The 16,908-nt window shown below is 39.2% G+C and overlaps 1 protein-coding gene and 1 non-coding gene across 2 annotated transcripts in view; one reads left to right on the top strand and one right to left on the bottom strand.

Annotated features, from left to right (window-relative positions):
- The first annotated feature begins 293 nt into the window (after nucleotides 1-293).
- Trnaa-ugc (transfer RNA alanine (anticodon UGC)) lies at nucleotides 294-369 on the top strand. Its single transcript has one exon. It is a non-coding gene; the product is annotated as a tRNA-Ala (tRNA).
- Nucleotides 370-1,699: 1,330 nt separating this feature from the next.
- LOC134223311 (PHD and RING finger domain-containing protein 1-like) overlaps nucleotides 1,700-16,908 on the bottom strand; it is a 40,687-nt gene continuing 25,478 nt past the window's right edge. Inside the window, exons 3-6 of the mRNA XM_062702467.1 lie at nucleotides 14,193-16,790; nucleotides 14,070-14,125; nucleotides 13,837-13,965; nucleotides 1,700-3,153 (exon numbers count right to left, since the gene is read on the bottom strand). Coding sequence (XP_062558451.1) covers nucleotides 2,986-3,153; nucleotides 13,837-13,965; nucleotides 14,070-14,125; nucleotides 14,193-16,790 — 2,951 coding nt within the window. The 3' untranslated portion in view covers nucleotides 1,700-2,985. The remainder of the gene's footprint in view (nucleotides 3,154-13,836; nucleotides 13,966-14,069; nucleotides 14,126-14,192; nucleotides 16,791-16,908) is intronic.

Here is a 16,908-nt window from a genome sequence, read left to right on the forward strand (position 1 = left end):
TTTCTCGAGATTCCTCCTAGGGATTTTTTTAAAAATTGGGCCCGAGCTGCAGAATTACCACAGGAATCGAGCCCTGTACTAGGTTTTGATGGACATTTTTATTTTATAATAACGGTCTACCGGGGCACCGTGGCCAGACATTCTAAATACTCACGCTCCTCTAATGTGGACGTGTATTATACACATGTGGAAGTATTGGCTTGAGAAATGGATTGCGAGTAATTTGACTATGCGTCCAATTTGGGAATCTCGAGCTCGTTCAGTAGCCGCTAGGTTGCGAAGGCCGACGGAGGTCCTTCGTAGCTTAGTTGGTTAAAGCACCAGTCTTGCGTACTGTAGGGTCATGGGTTCGAGTCCCATCGAAAGGAAAATGGTTACCTCCAATACATTTTCCAAATCAATATCTTCCACATAACGTACATATTCACATATGAGTTTTCATAACATTGTGGTTTAATCCCCGGAAATAGGCAATTAACTTTGATTGAACCGGATCTACTTACCGCATGGACATCAATGGATGCGGCAGAGTGCCCGTTGAGAAAAGTGGGTGACCCGCCAATGAGAGTGACGAGGTCACCTTCCACGAACGCTTCGACTAAAGCAGTGCTTCGAGGGTCGGCCCTGCACCCTCCCCACATAGGATGATGAGCCTTCATATCTTCAAGGAGGGGCCGGGCGGAGTAGCGTTCTAAATCAAATTGCTTACCTTCCTACTGATGGCGGGGAAGACGCCACAAGGGATGTAAACATTTATGATGGTGATCGGCATACTTCCATATAGTCAGACACCGGTAACCGGTAAGTCTTCATTTATATCGAGGACATTGAAGAGGACCTTGCTGGTCCAACGATATTTGCATCCTACGGTACATTCCATGATTGTGTCGGACACACGGGTGACCTCTTGGAGGGCGATGGTCGAGGGTAAGCTTTGCTGCATCAGCATTTTTCTAAACTTCTTCACTTGCCAATGTGGTAAATATTTGGAAAATAATTTAATCGTATTATAGGATTTTTGGAAGCATGTTCCTAATAAGCGTGCTATTGGGAGAATCTAGAACGCACTCTCACAGTCAGTGTGGTAGTACATATCTTACATGTAACCAAATCAGAATCCACGCTCAATAATATGTTTTGATTTTTCCATTCCATTTTGCATGCTGCCTTTATTCAACGCTATTTTTCGTATGTTCGAATTCAACAATCACTTGTTCTCGCTCATTTCATGTTGGGGACCATATCTTTTTTCGCACAGCTGTGTAAAACAAGTTGAAATGCATAATCAAAACCGGTGCCGCAATTGGGGCTTATAGAAAGAAATTTATCATGGGTTTTAGCCCCCCGGATCAGTTCATTATCGTAACAGCTACCGAAAAACGTCTCTCACGGTATGCTACCTATCGAGAGTGTATACAAACATGATAAGTGAGAGATTTTGTCATTCTCCTTTGGATTCAAACCCTGACAATGGGTCATTTTGTCCATTTCGTTCGGGACATTCATCGTGGTTTTTTGCTGTTTGGCGTCAAAACCAAAAGTAAGCAATCCGGCTGGAGGAATAATCCATAAGGATGCCATTAACTATGGAAAAAGACATCGAATTGTGATTCTGTAGGAAACCTGGGAGAGATTGATTCTTAGTCAACGCAAAAATAGGAATAGAGAATTTTCTTTCGTATTGAAAGTACAATTACTGTTTTATTTATTCTTAAACTATTTATTTTTAGTTAGCATTTTCTCTGTTGTGTATTTAGATGAATTCATATTTTCCTCATAGGCAATACCACAAATTTAAAATTACTCACTTTTAATTGTAGTAGGTAGAAGTATTAGACCACCCTTACGACGGGCATATCTAACGAACGCGTTTGCATGGGATGTGATTAGATAGCCTTTTACTCTCCACTGCGATAAGTAGAATAGTTTCGACAGTTCAACCGTTCGTCTGCCTGCGGTTTACTGATGAGAACTCTGTGATTGCGGGTCAGGATAAATTTGTGTTGATCATCGAGTTGATCGAGGTTGTTTCTATATTTGCACGTGTGGCCCTCAGGAACAGCACAATCCAGCCGGTACTTTTGTCAGATTGCAGGCTTGCAGTTCTTCCTCGGAAGCGTTTGATGTTCAGAAGATCGTGTCGAAAGAATAACAAACAGGGCTTTGTGAACTTAGTTAGCTTCAGACAATAGCTAGATTGTAATTGGACAAATTTTACACTGAATAATGTACCTTAATAAGAGAATAGTCTCTACTGTTAGCACAATCTAATCAACTTACACTAACTTCTAGTAATTGTTGTATATTCAATAAATATTTTATTACGATAATTGTTATAAATACCCTTTTACTAGACTTTCATGTGTAGAAACATTCTACCACAATTACGAATAAATTTGATGCGTGATCGTGAGTTCTAATTTTACTTAACTCTAGACAACAACAAAAAAAACTAATCGTTTCATTCGTTAAGGAATCCTTACGCTTCAAATAGATGTGTGTTTTCCACTTTGCTTTACTTAATAAATTTGCTCAATCATTTTTTTACAATCATTCGCATTCTTGTCTTCTTGCCTTAATTTAAAAAAATATTCTTCCAAGAAAGGAAAACCGGTTCACAAGATCTTAAGCAATCTGTCGTCGAACTGATTAAAACGCGTTCCATTGCGCAGTAAGTATTGCCAACAAGCGGTACACTTCCCTTGTTTTAAAAAATACGCCTTGCGTAAATATTGATCCTGGGAGAAACAGTAAAAACCTAAGCAAAAACAAAAACGTTTACCAAATTTTCACTTGCTTGCACTACTGCCATGCAATCCATCCCGTGGAGTCAGTACGGGAATGCAGTATGTGTGTTGTTGTGTACATCTGTAAGGGTATGTTTGTAATTGTGTAGGGAAGCTGCGTGTATTGCTGATGTTCCGGATGACGTTATCTCGGCCGTGTACTGGTGAAGGAACAGTCGGCAGCGGTCAACAATCACGCTTAGATGATTATTGCATTTGTCGCGCCGGGAGCTAGAAGCGGACCGGGTCCACTGCTAAGATTCCCCTTCTTTGCCAAACGCCGTCTAGCTCGAACCTTGCGCACGTACGCCTTGATGAGCTTCTGGATCTTGATCGGGTTGATTTCCCCTGTACGGCTGTGGCAAATCTAGGAGAGAAATGAAAAGAAATGGATTAGAAGCTTCTAATAAATGTGCTAAGCATGTGGGACTAAAAAAGCCACAAAGACATAAAAAACCCTTAATCGGGGTGAAAATTAATTACTCTGTTTGAAAATTCGATTAGTGCGTTTTATACATTTTTGTGGTTCTTTACGTTAAGCCAGTCACTGATCACATATGAAGCTTTTACACTAACTGCTTAACTTTGGTTCAATCAAAGTTAATTAGGTATTGATTATTTTCCGGGTATTAGACCACCCAACTTCAATTTACAATGTTCTGAAAACTCAGATGTGAATATGTACATTATGTGGAAGATTAATTAATTTTGAAAAATGTATTGGAGCTAACTACTTACCTTCGATGGGACACATGTAGTAGTGTCAGCTTGACAGATGGACTGTAAGTGATTCGTCTATGCGTCCAATCTCGGGCTCATTCAGTAGCCACTAAGTTGGGAAGGCCGACGGAGGTCCTTCGTAGCTTAGTTGGTTAAAGCACCAGTCTAGCGTACTGATGGTCGTGGGTTCGAGTCCCATCGAATGAAAGTAGTTAGCTCCAATACATTTTTCAAATCAAAATCTTCTATAAGGTACCCCGGGGCAAGTGGGACCTAAAAAAACGCTAGTTCAGCAAAATCGCTAAAGCATACTTAGAAAACAGGGTATTTCAGGACATTAACCACGGATACATCATTATATGCTTCCGTTGTTGAAGTGTAGACGTGTTGTAAGCCATTTATTCAGTTACAAAAATATTGGTAGTGACATAAATAAATTTACCTGTGGGACCCACTTACTTCTTCAAACGGGGCAAGTTGGACCTATTCTACTCTATACTGTCGAACGAAACTAATTTGAAAAATGTAACTACGCCCTCGACTAAGGAAATTCGGCATCGATCTAGTATTCTCCAGTAGAAGCAACCAACTCAAGTCTCTATTGGGTTCAACGAAGGATAAAGTAGAAATGTTGAATAAGGCAGGCGTTTATAAGATAAGTTGTTCCCAATGTGAAAAAATCTATGTAGGCCAAACAAAAAGATCATTAGATATAAGGTTCAAGAAACATATGGCGGAAGTGAGTAAGGCGAAAAGAGAAAACGATAAGGGATTACATTACGAATTTAGATCTAAGGTAGCAGAGCATGTGTATAAGGAAAATCACCCAATTACGGCATCAAATATTAAAATCTTAAGAAATGTCTCTTCCCCATGGAAACTCGATGTAACTGAGAGTTTGGAAATCCACCGACAGGTACAAACAGCGCTGTTGAATAAGGATCAGGGAAATGGCAGCTCTTGGCTCTTCAAGTTTCTACCTAAACAATAAAGTAATTTACTGTATAGGTAAATAAAGTAGGCAAATAAGATTAGATTAGGTACCTAGCGTAGTATAAATAGTGTAAGTTGCGATTGTTTTCTTCAAGTCGAGTCAAGTACAAGACACTGAAGACGACCACACAGTTGTGGTCGAAATACGTATCTGCAAAGATAACGAAAATTAACTGGTGGAATTAAATGGACAGTACTTAATTCGTCTTAGACGGTTTAATACATTCCACTAAACGAGCTTAATATATTTTTTTTGAAAAATGTAGATATAATGCTCATGTAATTTCTGAGTTGTAGTATTTCAGATCATGGATGGAGGTTCATTGCTTGTCAGACTTTTGTTTTTGGCAAAAGAAAGGGATTACAATGTTAGCAGATATAAAATCAAGACAACAGCCGGTTTACCGTTTAATTGTCTGTTGTCTGGCTTTACATTAGCTTACTTTCTTACCAAGTGTGTTAGAAGGAAGAGATTAGCAAATCTTTGTTCACTTTTCGAATGAATGTTTCTCTGTTTAACACAAATTATTACATACATTAGAACTTCAAAAGGAACGTTTTGATTCAGGCGGTGTTGTAAATTTGTAATAGAACGAAATGGCCAATTTATGTCTTAAGAACCTAATTTATCTTAAAATCTGTAAATCTGATGCGAAGTTTAAAAATAACAAAACACAAGACAAAACCTGTTGATCTATTGTAGAATAAGTAGATTGTTTGCACTGTAAACGGAAAAAAATGCATAGCTATTACTATTGCTCTTTTCCATGAGGGAGATAATTTTCAGAAAGTATAATACACATTTGGTAAATCAACTGTACACTACTTCTTAACAACTAAACCAACGAATTAACTGCATTTGATTCAGATCCATATGATATATGAGTGTCGAAGTTATTTTTCACTAGACAACAATCTAAAAACAGGTAAAATGGCTCTATCAAAAATGTTGTTCAAATATGTCCCACTTGCCCCATGTATGTTAAAAATCAAGGAAAAATGAAAATTGCAGATTTTGGCTTTAATCAAAACTTTTAAATCGTTTTTGATGTCACACAATTATTTAATTGCTCAAAATATTCACTTTCCACATCAATGATGAATTCAGAAGCGACTATTTTGTTGGAAATCCATTGAATTAAAATAAAAGTGATGGATTTTGCCGGTAGTTTAAAGTCATGATTAAACAATAACATTAGTATGGTGCCGCAAATGGTTTTGATTCCAATTTTTTTGTGTCAGGCGAATTCGTTGATAATTCTGCTTCATCTTTCTAGAACATTGTTACCATTAAAAATGTTCACCGATTAATCGGCAGCCATAGTACCCACTTACCCCGCATTTTCACTTGCCCCGGGGTACCTTATAATGTACATATTCACATCTGAGTTCTCAGAACACTGTACATTAATGCTTAACTTTGTCAAACAGTGTGAGCCATGAAACCGATAATCAAAAATGTCACGGAATGTCATAACATTAATGTCATTTGACACTAATTAAGCTCTAAAAGCGTCAATATTAGGTTTAAAGACCTATTATAAAAAGTTATAGAGTACTTTAAGGGCTACATTTTTATATGAAAAACACAATTGTAAATAACTTGTGAAAAAAGTTACCGTGGACCCCCGGTAATTTGATCGTTTTTAATCTGAAACACTTTTTAATTTGAACCCCGTTCGTTCGTTTGAACCCCGTTCGTCATTTAGCACGTGGAATCGCGAAAAGAGAAATGGAGCACCGTAAAACGAAACGCAGAATCAAACCAAACCAGCAAAGAGAGCAGCCAGAAAACAGTTTTTCTGTTGCTCATAGAATAACCAGAAGTTTAAATTAAAAATAAACCCCGTTAATATGAATGAGGTACCGTTCAAATAACCGAGGGTCCACGGTATCAGCTAATTAGTCCCATGACATCGATTTGACATTTTCCGTCACTGGTGCGTCATATTTAGAATGTAGTGAAGTTTAAAAGTAGGCTCTGGTGAATTTCACTACATAAAAGTGTACAATGCGCATGCAGGCCCTACACCAAAGCGACCGCTCAAAGCACTGGCCTAGTCCTGGCGTGGGGGACTACAATCAAACCTGCATGAGCGTCTGTTTTTCATATTAGGGGCGGAGAAAATTTGAACGCATTGGGGCAACAAGTCCGCAAGGAGCGTCTTCTAATGAAAAAGCAAAAACATCAAATAATGAGACTGAACCTAAAGCATACTTAGGGTTCATGAATTATTACAATAAGTTCATACCCAATATGTCTACAAAATTGAGATGCTTATACAATCTTTTGAAAAAGGATCAAAAATTCATTTGGACAAGGGAACGTGGAGAATCCTTTCAGCAAAGCAAAAGAAATTTATTATCTGCCAAAATTCTTGATTTTTATGATCCGACTAAACCACTAGTAGTAGTTACAGATGCTTCTTCATATGACATGAGAGGCGTTTTAGCACAAATAACAAATGGAACTGAAAACCCAATCTGCTTCACTTCATTTTCCCCAAATAAGGCACAGAAAAAGTATCCTAAAAAGGAGACGAGCCAGCCTTGGGCTGAAAGTCTCCCTAATAAAGAAATAAAAAAAACTATCCTATATTGCATCTAGAGGCTTTGGCACTTGTTTGCGCAATCAAAAAGTTCCACAAGTTCCTTTTCGGTCAAAAGTTCAGGTCAATTTTTTTCTTAGTTGCAAAACATTCGTATTTTTTTCTAGGATGTACAACTTTCGTTAGTTTCTGATAGTGCCAAGTGGTTCTTCCTTGTTAGAGCATAATGTTCACAGAAAGCATAAAGTTATAGTTATAGTATAGCCACGTATAGCCGACATATTTTTAATGTTCAGCTCTCGGTTTGATCTTAATCAGACTATTTCAAAGAATACCTCCCTGAGTAACTGATGGAGCTTTTTTAAATTATCGCGAAATTAAGTGAGGAAAGACACAATTCTTTCTTATAAAGTAAATTAAAATCAATTACATTTTTAAACTTAGGAACTTAGCAATGAAATATGTAATGCGCTAACTTCATCGTGGTGATTGGTTTCACTTTTCTAAAAATTTAAAAAAATATTAAACAACAGTTATTCAGTTTTCTAAAAAAGATTTAAACACATTTTAAGGCAATCAAAACATATTCGATTCGTAATTAATTAAACTTTACTTTCTTAATTTCTAGAATTATGTCTAGAAAGTAAATCTTGGATTTTGTATTGAAAACTTTGAACGTCCTCATTCAATATTAGTATATTGAGATGTTCTTAGCTTGGGAATCTATTTATTATTCCGTGTTACAAATTAGAAAACTATCTTAGAGTAGCTTTTTCACCATCATAACCTTTTATATTATTAGGTTAGTTGTGAAAAAATAGTAGGGTTAGGCGGGGCAAGATGGGTCACGGGGTAAGATGGGTCAGGGCCGTTTTTAAGCATCGTATACATTTTAATGTGGAGATTATGACTTTGTAGGAGGAATAATTTGGTTCTACTTTATTGTCACTCGATTTGATGATAAAATTTCATTTTGGTAGAGTATGACAAGGTAAAATATTTTTCAGCATTGTTTCTTATGCGAAACACATTTTCTATAAAACGTGAAATCTCTCACATTTTTAATAATAAAGTAGAAGTATCATAAGTAATGTAGGCGATGTTGTACTACCTGCTTCGAAATAAATAAATTTTATCGAAAATTAGACATTCTAACTTGAACTTGCAAATGGGGCAATATGGGTCAGCACATACCAAAGGGCATAGTTCGTATCCAAAACATATCTTCCATTGCTATTTTAATCATTTTAAGGCTACTTTTGAGCATAATGATGTTAATTTGTTAATTAAAAATGTATATTTTTATCTTTCAGAAAGCAATACACGGACGGCTTGTTTTCATAGTAAATTGCAGAAATTTTTAAATGTAGTGTCATTTCTCAATCCAAAGCTTTAAAATCCTTTTGTTATTGAATAAAATAATTGATAATAATAAACTTATCTATCTGTGTGTAATTTAATATTGTGAATAAAAACAATAATATATATTATAATTGCAAAATTTAAAGGTGACCCATCTTGCCCCGCTGTTTGACCCATCTTGCCCCGGCATTTTTTGATTGACAGAAAAATAGACTTCTACTTTAATGACTTGAAATGGAATAAAAAGTGGAGTTTTTGTTATTTCATACCCTTGGCTTACAGATTATGAGCTATTCTTATGGATCCACGTTGAAAAGCTAAATTAAAATGTTTCTATTTTGAGGCATTGAGGGTTCGCTATAGGTGACCCATCTTGCCCCATCATACCCTAAACTAAATATATTTTACTCTTTAGAATGTTACAGACATATTCACGAAATATTAATTTTTTTTTAATGATTTATAGAATTTTGAAATATAATTTCAAACAACTCATGAACATGTGTTAAAATATATTATTTATCACATTTATTTTTTTCGAATTGTGTGTAATTGGAAATTACATACAGATAACAGAAGTACAAAGGCAAACTTGGATATTAGATGAATAACTTGAAGATGAAAACATTCATTCGGAAGAATGAATATTTCGATATTCGATTCTATGCTTTTATGCCTTATAACATAATATTTATGATATATGGCCGGGGTTCTACCAAATCACACGAAGCGCCAAAAAATTACTCATATTTTTGCCCAAGTTTTTTTAACAGATTTAATTGATCACAAATCGTATAGGTCCTATACTATAGGATATCTATCAGGATATCCTACAACAAAAATACGCATGAATTTATTTAAATTAATTTCCGTTTTCCTTTTACGTACAAAATATCATAAATCAGTCAAAAAGCCGCTTACTCGAAATTGGAATCGAAATGACCTAGAGACAATTGGATCTAGAAAAAAACGACTTATTTTTAATACCTTACACATTATGTACTAAAATCAAATAACTCAATTAGAATGCGATTGAAGAATGAACATCAAAGAGAAAATCTTTCCTTTTTTGAAAAATTCATTGAAAACTTTGAAGAATTTTGAATGTAAGTTATCAAAATTATATTTTTTCCCGGTTCATGTTCTGAATTCCCGGTTTTTCCCGCTTTTCTCCCGATGACTTCAATTTCCCGTCTTTTTCCCGCTTTTCCCGTTTTTCCCGGTTCGGTGACCACCCTGGTGTATATTACCGCGAATCGCATATCTGCCCATCTTTACTGGGATTCCTATTCATATGGGACAAATATGCGATTCACAGCAGTGTACGGATCACAAGCCTCTCATCGGAAAGAGGGTAGAGGGCAAGCCACTCAAATCTGTGTTGAACTTAATCCTAGAATTTAAAAAACACATTAATAAAGTCTAAAAAAATGCCACTTAAAGTTGCTGGAAATAGAATTTATGCAAAAATATTCGCTAGATTCGGCCTACCAGATGTGGTAGTCATAGATGGAAGACCACCTTTTAAATCTAACGAATTTATTAGCTTTTTAGAACATCAAGGTATCAAAGGATGGTCAGAGTCAAAGTATATAAGAGGATGACCGGAGAAGCCAAAGATGTGTAAAAGAAGTTTCTTTAAGATGACAAGACAAGTTTATTATGTATAGAAGACCAAATAAACCTTTTCTTAATCAACTATATAAAGTTTCCTTCAGAGAATGTGTTCTCCTTTGAACCTAAAATGTTGTTGGAATAGTTAAAAAAAACTGTTTGGTAAAGTGTCCTGAACGTATGGTGGATTTGATCAAGAGTTGAGACTAACTTACAACATTTTATCAGATTATTACGAAAGTTTCTTATTCCTTAACAGTGATATCTACCTCGATTATAGTCCACCTTGTTATAACGTTAGTAGCGGTTGTTGACAGTTAACAATGACCATAGCCGAAGAGTGTGCCCCTATAACATTTTATTTGGGGGAAGCCCATATGGCATAATGCCATTTGGCATAACGATTTAAATGTCAAAAGGTCATTTGGCATAAAGACCATTTGGCATAACGACCATTTGGCATAATTTGTTGGGTACCTCGAGGCCATTTGACATAACGACCGTTTGGCATAATGACCATTTGGCATAATCCTCGAAAACTGTATTAAATACAACGGGTTGTTCAGCAAAACTACCATTTGGCTCAAAAAAGGTTAATCGTAGGAATATATCGACATTGACTTCTTCTGCTTCTGCTTCTCTTGTTAGCTGCGAGCGGTCCTAGTTGTAGAGACATTTGCAGGAAAAGGCATTGTTTACGTTTGCGAGTATGCATTTGCCCGGGATGAAGCTAAAAAGAAGATGACTCCTTCTTTAAAAGTACGCATTTGACCGGAATAAGGCAAAAGAGTAGATGACTCCTTCTTTAAAAGTGCGCATTTGCCCGGGATGAAGCAAAACAGAAGATGACTCCTTTAAAAGTACGCATTTGCCCGGAATAATGCAAAAGAGTAGATGACTCCTTCTTTAAAAGTACGCATTTGCCCGGGATGAAGCCAAAAGAGTAGATGATTCTTCTTTCAAAGTACGCATTTGCTCGGGATGAAGCAAAAGAGTAGATAACTCTTGAAAGTTCGCATTTGCCCGGAATAATGCAAAAGAGGAGATGACTCCTTCTTTAAAAGTACGCATTTACCCGGAATAAGGCAAAAGAAACCTAACCCTAACCTAATAACCCTAAAATCATTGACTATTTTTCTTTATTATGCCAAACGGTCGTTATGCCAAATGGTCTTTATGCCAAATGGCCCCTGTCTATTCAACTCGTTATGCCAAATGGCATTATGCCAAATGGACTTATGCCATTTGGGGTAGCCCCATTTTATTTTTATGCTGGTTTTATAGAAGTTATGATGAGTAAATAATGGTTTTCATGGCCGTTATAAAACTAAAATTGTTACTTGGGTGAAACAGTCCTGATGTAGTTGGTTTGTTCTTACCCGGCATACCGACCAACCTAGCTTAGCCTTAACCAGTACCTAAGACCAGAGATGCATCCTGAACACGAGAACGCGTGTTCGAATTCAAAACGTTCTGAACACAGCACACTGTTCATTGTTCAAGAGCTCCTAACATAGCAACTTGTATCCTAGGAAAACAAATTGAAGCGGCGGCATAATACATATTTTTCGACTAGTAATGGAACACGTGGGCATCTAACGGATATAAATCAACCATGGTCGTATGTTTTTGCATAGTTTCAAATCTAGGGAACCTTCGTTACAATGATCGTTTTTGCTTGCGTACCAACCAAGTGCTCACTGAGCTATGTTCAAAGTTCAAAACTATGAACACCTAGGCAAGCTCTTGGCTCATGTTGTTCAGAATGCATCTCTGCCTAAGACGACGAACCCCACAGTCTATTTCGGGATATTGTGGCTTGAAAAAACTTGTCGTTCCCTCCTGTATATAGGGCTCTCTCTTGAACCACATCACTTCTGACAACTATTTGACTCCTCCGCGCAACATTCCGCTTCAGTACAAGAATTATCTTCCCATTCTGCGTTCTTCGGATGCAGTTGACGTCCCCACCTAGATCAGAGAGTTCTTAAACCCTTCGCATGGCCTTCGTCCTGGCGTAACTTTCACAGTCAGTCTTGACGACAATTGCCTCATCTCTGTCCCTTCCCGATCATCAAGGCATATCAAAACTTCAACTCAATTATATCTCGCTTAACTTTTCAAAAGGACCTAAGTAACATTTTTTTCATGAATTAATTTGAATACTGCAATCAATAGCTTTCATGTCGTTCTGTTGATTGCGCTATTCGAATTAATTCATGAAAGGTTCTTTGCAAAAAAATAAACGAGATATCCATGGTTGTTATTAAGCACAACGTGTGTTAGATAAATCGATGAAAATGTACCTTCTACCAGTTTAATTTCATATCAAAAGTATAACATTAGTTATGTATGTTTCTATCAAAATTGCCTGCATTTTGTTGTACAGAAATATTGGGGAAAAAATCGGAGGTAATCATCTTTTATATCACGTTCATTATAAATAGTTGGAACAAAGTTAATTGTCTACATTATGAATAAGAATCCGTCGTTTGTAACGTACCGGATTTTTACCCGTAATGTAAACAATTACCCTTGATGTAGATTTTTGAACCGAATAATTATATCAACGCTTGTTATAATGTTGATATAAAGGTATCAGCCTCTGTTACAGTTGTGTTACGACTAGAGGGGTTTTTGTTGTAATTTTTGTAATTTTAACAACTAACCAGCCAAATTTATAACAAATTTTGTTACAATATTTTTCTGCAATAAATAACTCCCCTTGATATACATTCTTAATCGTTCGCCATGACCGTTGGAAGGTACTGACTTTTCTCTACGGGCACTCCCCTTTTTGGACTGCCACACTTCTTGCGGCTTCCCTAGCCTTTGCTTACACCTTTTTGGGATTCACAACCTCCACCCAAGGTAGGCCTTCCTTCCGGTAAACTTCAGCTACGCTCCTCTTTTAGGAGATGAACAGGCCTAGGGCCGAAAATCTCGTAAATAAAGATAATTCAATCCAATTACGCTCCTCTTTGGAGGTGCTATTTCACGCTTTTCTTTAGGGTCGGCAACTTGTACGACCTTCTTCTTACGTTATACGGTCACCTTCCGTTGCGAAGGTACTGATTTAATAATATTTTTCGGTTTGGCAGCCTGCCTGACCTTACTCAATTTGAGAGTTGCACCACTGACGGCTATTCGTCCACGCAACTTCTCGGTGTGGCTTTCCGCTAACTGTTTTTCTTCTTTAACGAGACGGATCTTCTCATCCTTGACAGGCTTCTCAGCCTGGCTCACTGCCAACTCCCTTTCGTCGTTAAAGTGACGGATTTTTCTTTCCGCCTCCTAACTGGACTCCCGCAGGGACTTGGACTGTTAAGGGCTTTTCTCCCAACCTCACATATTTTTTCTTATAAATTTTGTACATGCTCTTGATTCCTTCGAGAAAGCTTACTGTGGGGGTAGTGCTGAGGTACCATACAGGCTCCGTTAGCGGCTTGTCATTTGTTACGCCACAGACAATACATTTTTTAGCACGAGTGGCTTGACACCTTTAATTGGCGGTTAGAGAATATCACATTCTCAGCTTCACTTGAAGCATGGAAAATTCAGCTTAATCTCTTTGCTCCATAAGGGCTTATCTATTCTCACTAGATTTCTGCAATTTCAGTTCTGCCTGCCTTGAACTCTGTAAGCATTTACCGCTTTTAAGTTTCTTGATTTATGAAGCCATCTTGGAATCCACATGCTATAACAGGGTTTACAGGGTTACTTAGTAACCTCCTGTACAAGGGATCCATGTACAAAATTTCACCCAAAACAACATATGTATACATAAATCTGAAATACTGAACATTACTCACCTTAGGGACAGCACGTCGCATAATGTCTTTGTACTCATCCTTGTTGATTTGTTTCTTATTGTAGAACGGTTTAATGACCAGTTTGACTTCCTCTACTACTCTCTCTAATCGATTCAATTTCTTAAGGAACTGCAAATGAAAAGAAAAACAAAACCAGATCCAAGAAAATACAAATCCATTAATAAGTTTAACGAAATGTCCCAAAAGAACTGAAAATTGAAACCGTGCCGTACCCTATCCTTCGTTGACAACTTGGACAGATCCTCCTCATCATCGCCCTTCGCCTTGGCTAAAATTACAAAAAAAAATAGTATCAAGTTAAATGAAGTTGCTTCCATAACACTCAGATCGGTTACCTTTTCGCTTATGACCTCCCTTCTTGCCACGCTTGAAGTTATTCACCGGCGAACCGCCAAACAGCGTATCGAAGTTTCCGCCCTTTTTGGCTCCTTTCGAAACGATCTTGGTCGGTTTGTAGGACTGCTTCACCGGTGCCGGCGGGGGCGAATCCAAATCGCCACCCGCTTCGAACAGATCGTCGAAATCGCTCGCTCCGGGTGAGTACGGCGAATCGGTTGGGTTGATGAAGTCGTTGAACTTCTGACCGGCAGAGGCTCCCGGTGGCAGTGGTAGTTTCGAGATCAGGCTCGACGAGTTCGCAGCCGTACTGTACGACTTGATGGGGTTTGACTGGTTGGCGTTGCTGCTGTAGCCGACGTTACTGCTCGGAACGGGTGCCGAAGACGACACGAAGTCGTCGAAGATCACATCCGAATCGTCGCCGCCATTGTTTTGACTTGCCGAAACGACACCGGATCCGCTGACAACGCCAGAAACGCTATTTGTCGGCTGACTTATGACTATGTTGCTGAGGATTGTAATTTTGTTGCCCCTTGGGCCATCTGATTCACCATTAATTGCCTCGTCTGCATTCTGAGAGTCAGCCTTTGGATCACCTACGGTACCGGAATCAGGACCGTCTGGTTTGCTACTGCTGGATGGAAGAACGGCATCGTCCAGGTCAGAAAGACGCTCGATGGAAACGTTGTCCCGCCGTGGAGGTGACGGAGAAGGAGATTTCGTTGGTTCGAACGGATCGTACACATCCGGTGAAGGAGATTGTGGAGCCGGTTCGGGGGGTGTATTGGGACCGACCATATTGTAAGAGCTTTCGGCATTATCCATTCGCTCGGGAGTTTTGCCTTCGTCTAACTCACCTGGCTCGTACAGGAGATTCATAGGACGAATATTGGACGCTTTCGATTTGACTTGCATCGAAAACTTTGGCGCCTGAGGTTTACTCTGCGAGGGTTGTGGTTGACTGGGGAAGCCGGGAGGTGTTTTCGGGCCAAACATGTCCTCTTCATGTCGTTCGGCAGGTGACTTGCGCATCGTCGAGGATGGCCCATTAGTACTGGACTCTGCGTTAACTTGCTGATTACCAGCTGCACCGGCTCTACTCGTATCAACTTCCCTGCGATCTTTGTCCTTATCGTTGTCGCTGTCACTGAGCACAATGACCGCCCTGGGAGAAGGCGTCATCACTCGGAACGGTGATCTGTCCAGGTCGATGATAACTACCGGTTTGGGAGCCTCCCCGCGAGTCTTCTTCAACCGCTCCAAACGCCTTCGTTTGGCTTTTTCTGCTTCTGCTCGCTTCTTGGCCAGGTCTTTCAATCTCTTTTGTGTAATCGCAGCGGCCTCACCCTCGGCAGCTGTTTCGTTTTCCTTATTCAAATTCTTGTCGTTAAAACTAACACTAACTAATATATTATCACCTGATGTAAATACTTCCTTCGAGGGTAGGTTTTTGTCACGTGCCCGATCTCGGCGTCTGGCTTCTTTTCGCTTCCGCTCACGTTCCTTAGCTTGTTTTGCTAGTGCTTCCTCGTTAGTTAAAATCACCGTCAGATTGGTGCCGTTTGTTTTTGGCCTGACCGGTGGCGGAGGAGTCCATGAATTCTGCTGTCGTACCTTGGCGAATCGCTCCGTAAGGACTCCAGTTGTTTGAGCCGGAAGAATCGACGTAGACCTAGAGCGGGAGCGTGACATCATCGGTGATGCGGATCTCCTTCTTGTCTTTTTCTTTTTGCCACCAGGAGATCTACTGCGGTGCTTGTTCTTCTTCTTTCGACCCTTCTTTTTATTTTTCTTGCCACGATCAACACTAGGACTGCGACTTCTGCTTGCCGCCGATGGTAGACGTTTCTTTTTCTTGGTTTTCTTTGTCTTCGCTCCGCGCAGATCCGGCGTGCGAGAGCGTGACTTCGGTGTTCTCGATAACGATCGTGGAAGCCGCACACGAGGGGGAGGGGAAGGTGATCTGGTGATGGATCTTGCAATTATTCGTGGTCGTGCAACTATTGGAGACCTAGACCGCTGTCTACTGAGAGATCGCAACCTGGGACCTCTGGACGGCGATCTTGAAGCGTTTCTACGGAACGGCAGTGGCGAACGATTTCGTGCTCGGAACCTCGGAGAAGGCGAGCGTCTTCTGGTGAATCGACGGGGCGGTTCTGGGCTAAGTGAAATTGACAATTCCCTGCGGCGTTCCGGAGTACGACTTCGGCTGCGGCTACGACTGCGAGTTTTGGTACGCGGTCTCGGAGTAACATCCCTTCCGAAGGGATCTTTGACGACTCTCGGACGTTTCTCAATCATGGTACGAACATCGTAACGCTGCAGTTCCTTCCTCTTCGGACGACGTTGCCGGTTACGTTCTCGTGAGCGGCGTTCGTGATTCTCCTTGTCATTGTCGTTCCGATCTCGTTTCTTGGTTTCCTTGTCACGATAATTACGTTCCTTTCCTTTCTTATTTACCTTCTTGAAGGTAAGATCCTTCTTGCGTGCACCCGAGGATGATGGTTTAGATGCCGATGTTGGTCGGGCATCGTCTTCTTTGAACGTATTTTCATCCTCGTCAGAAATCATTTCGGTGTCCATGCCATCAATTCCTAAAAAATATATAAAATTTGTCGGAAACTTATTTTTTCAAAGCTTATTCCTGAAATATTAATGGCAGTCAACAACTGCTCCAATATGGACAATACAATAAATTAATTGAAAATTAGT

This window comes from Armigeres subalbatus, chromosome 3 (genome assembly GCF_024139115.2).
Source record: "Armigeres subalbatus isolate Guangzhou_Male chromosome 3, GZ_Asu_2, whole genome shotgun sequence".
NCBI classification, from domain to species: domain Eukaryota; kingdom Metazoa; phylum Arthropoda; class Insecta; order Diptera; family Culicidae; genus Armigeres; species Armigeres subalbatus.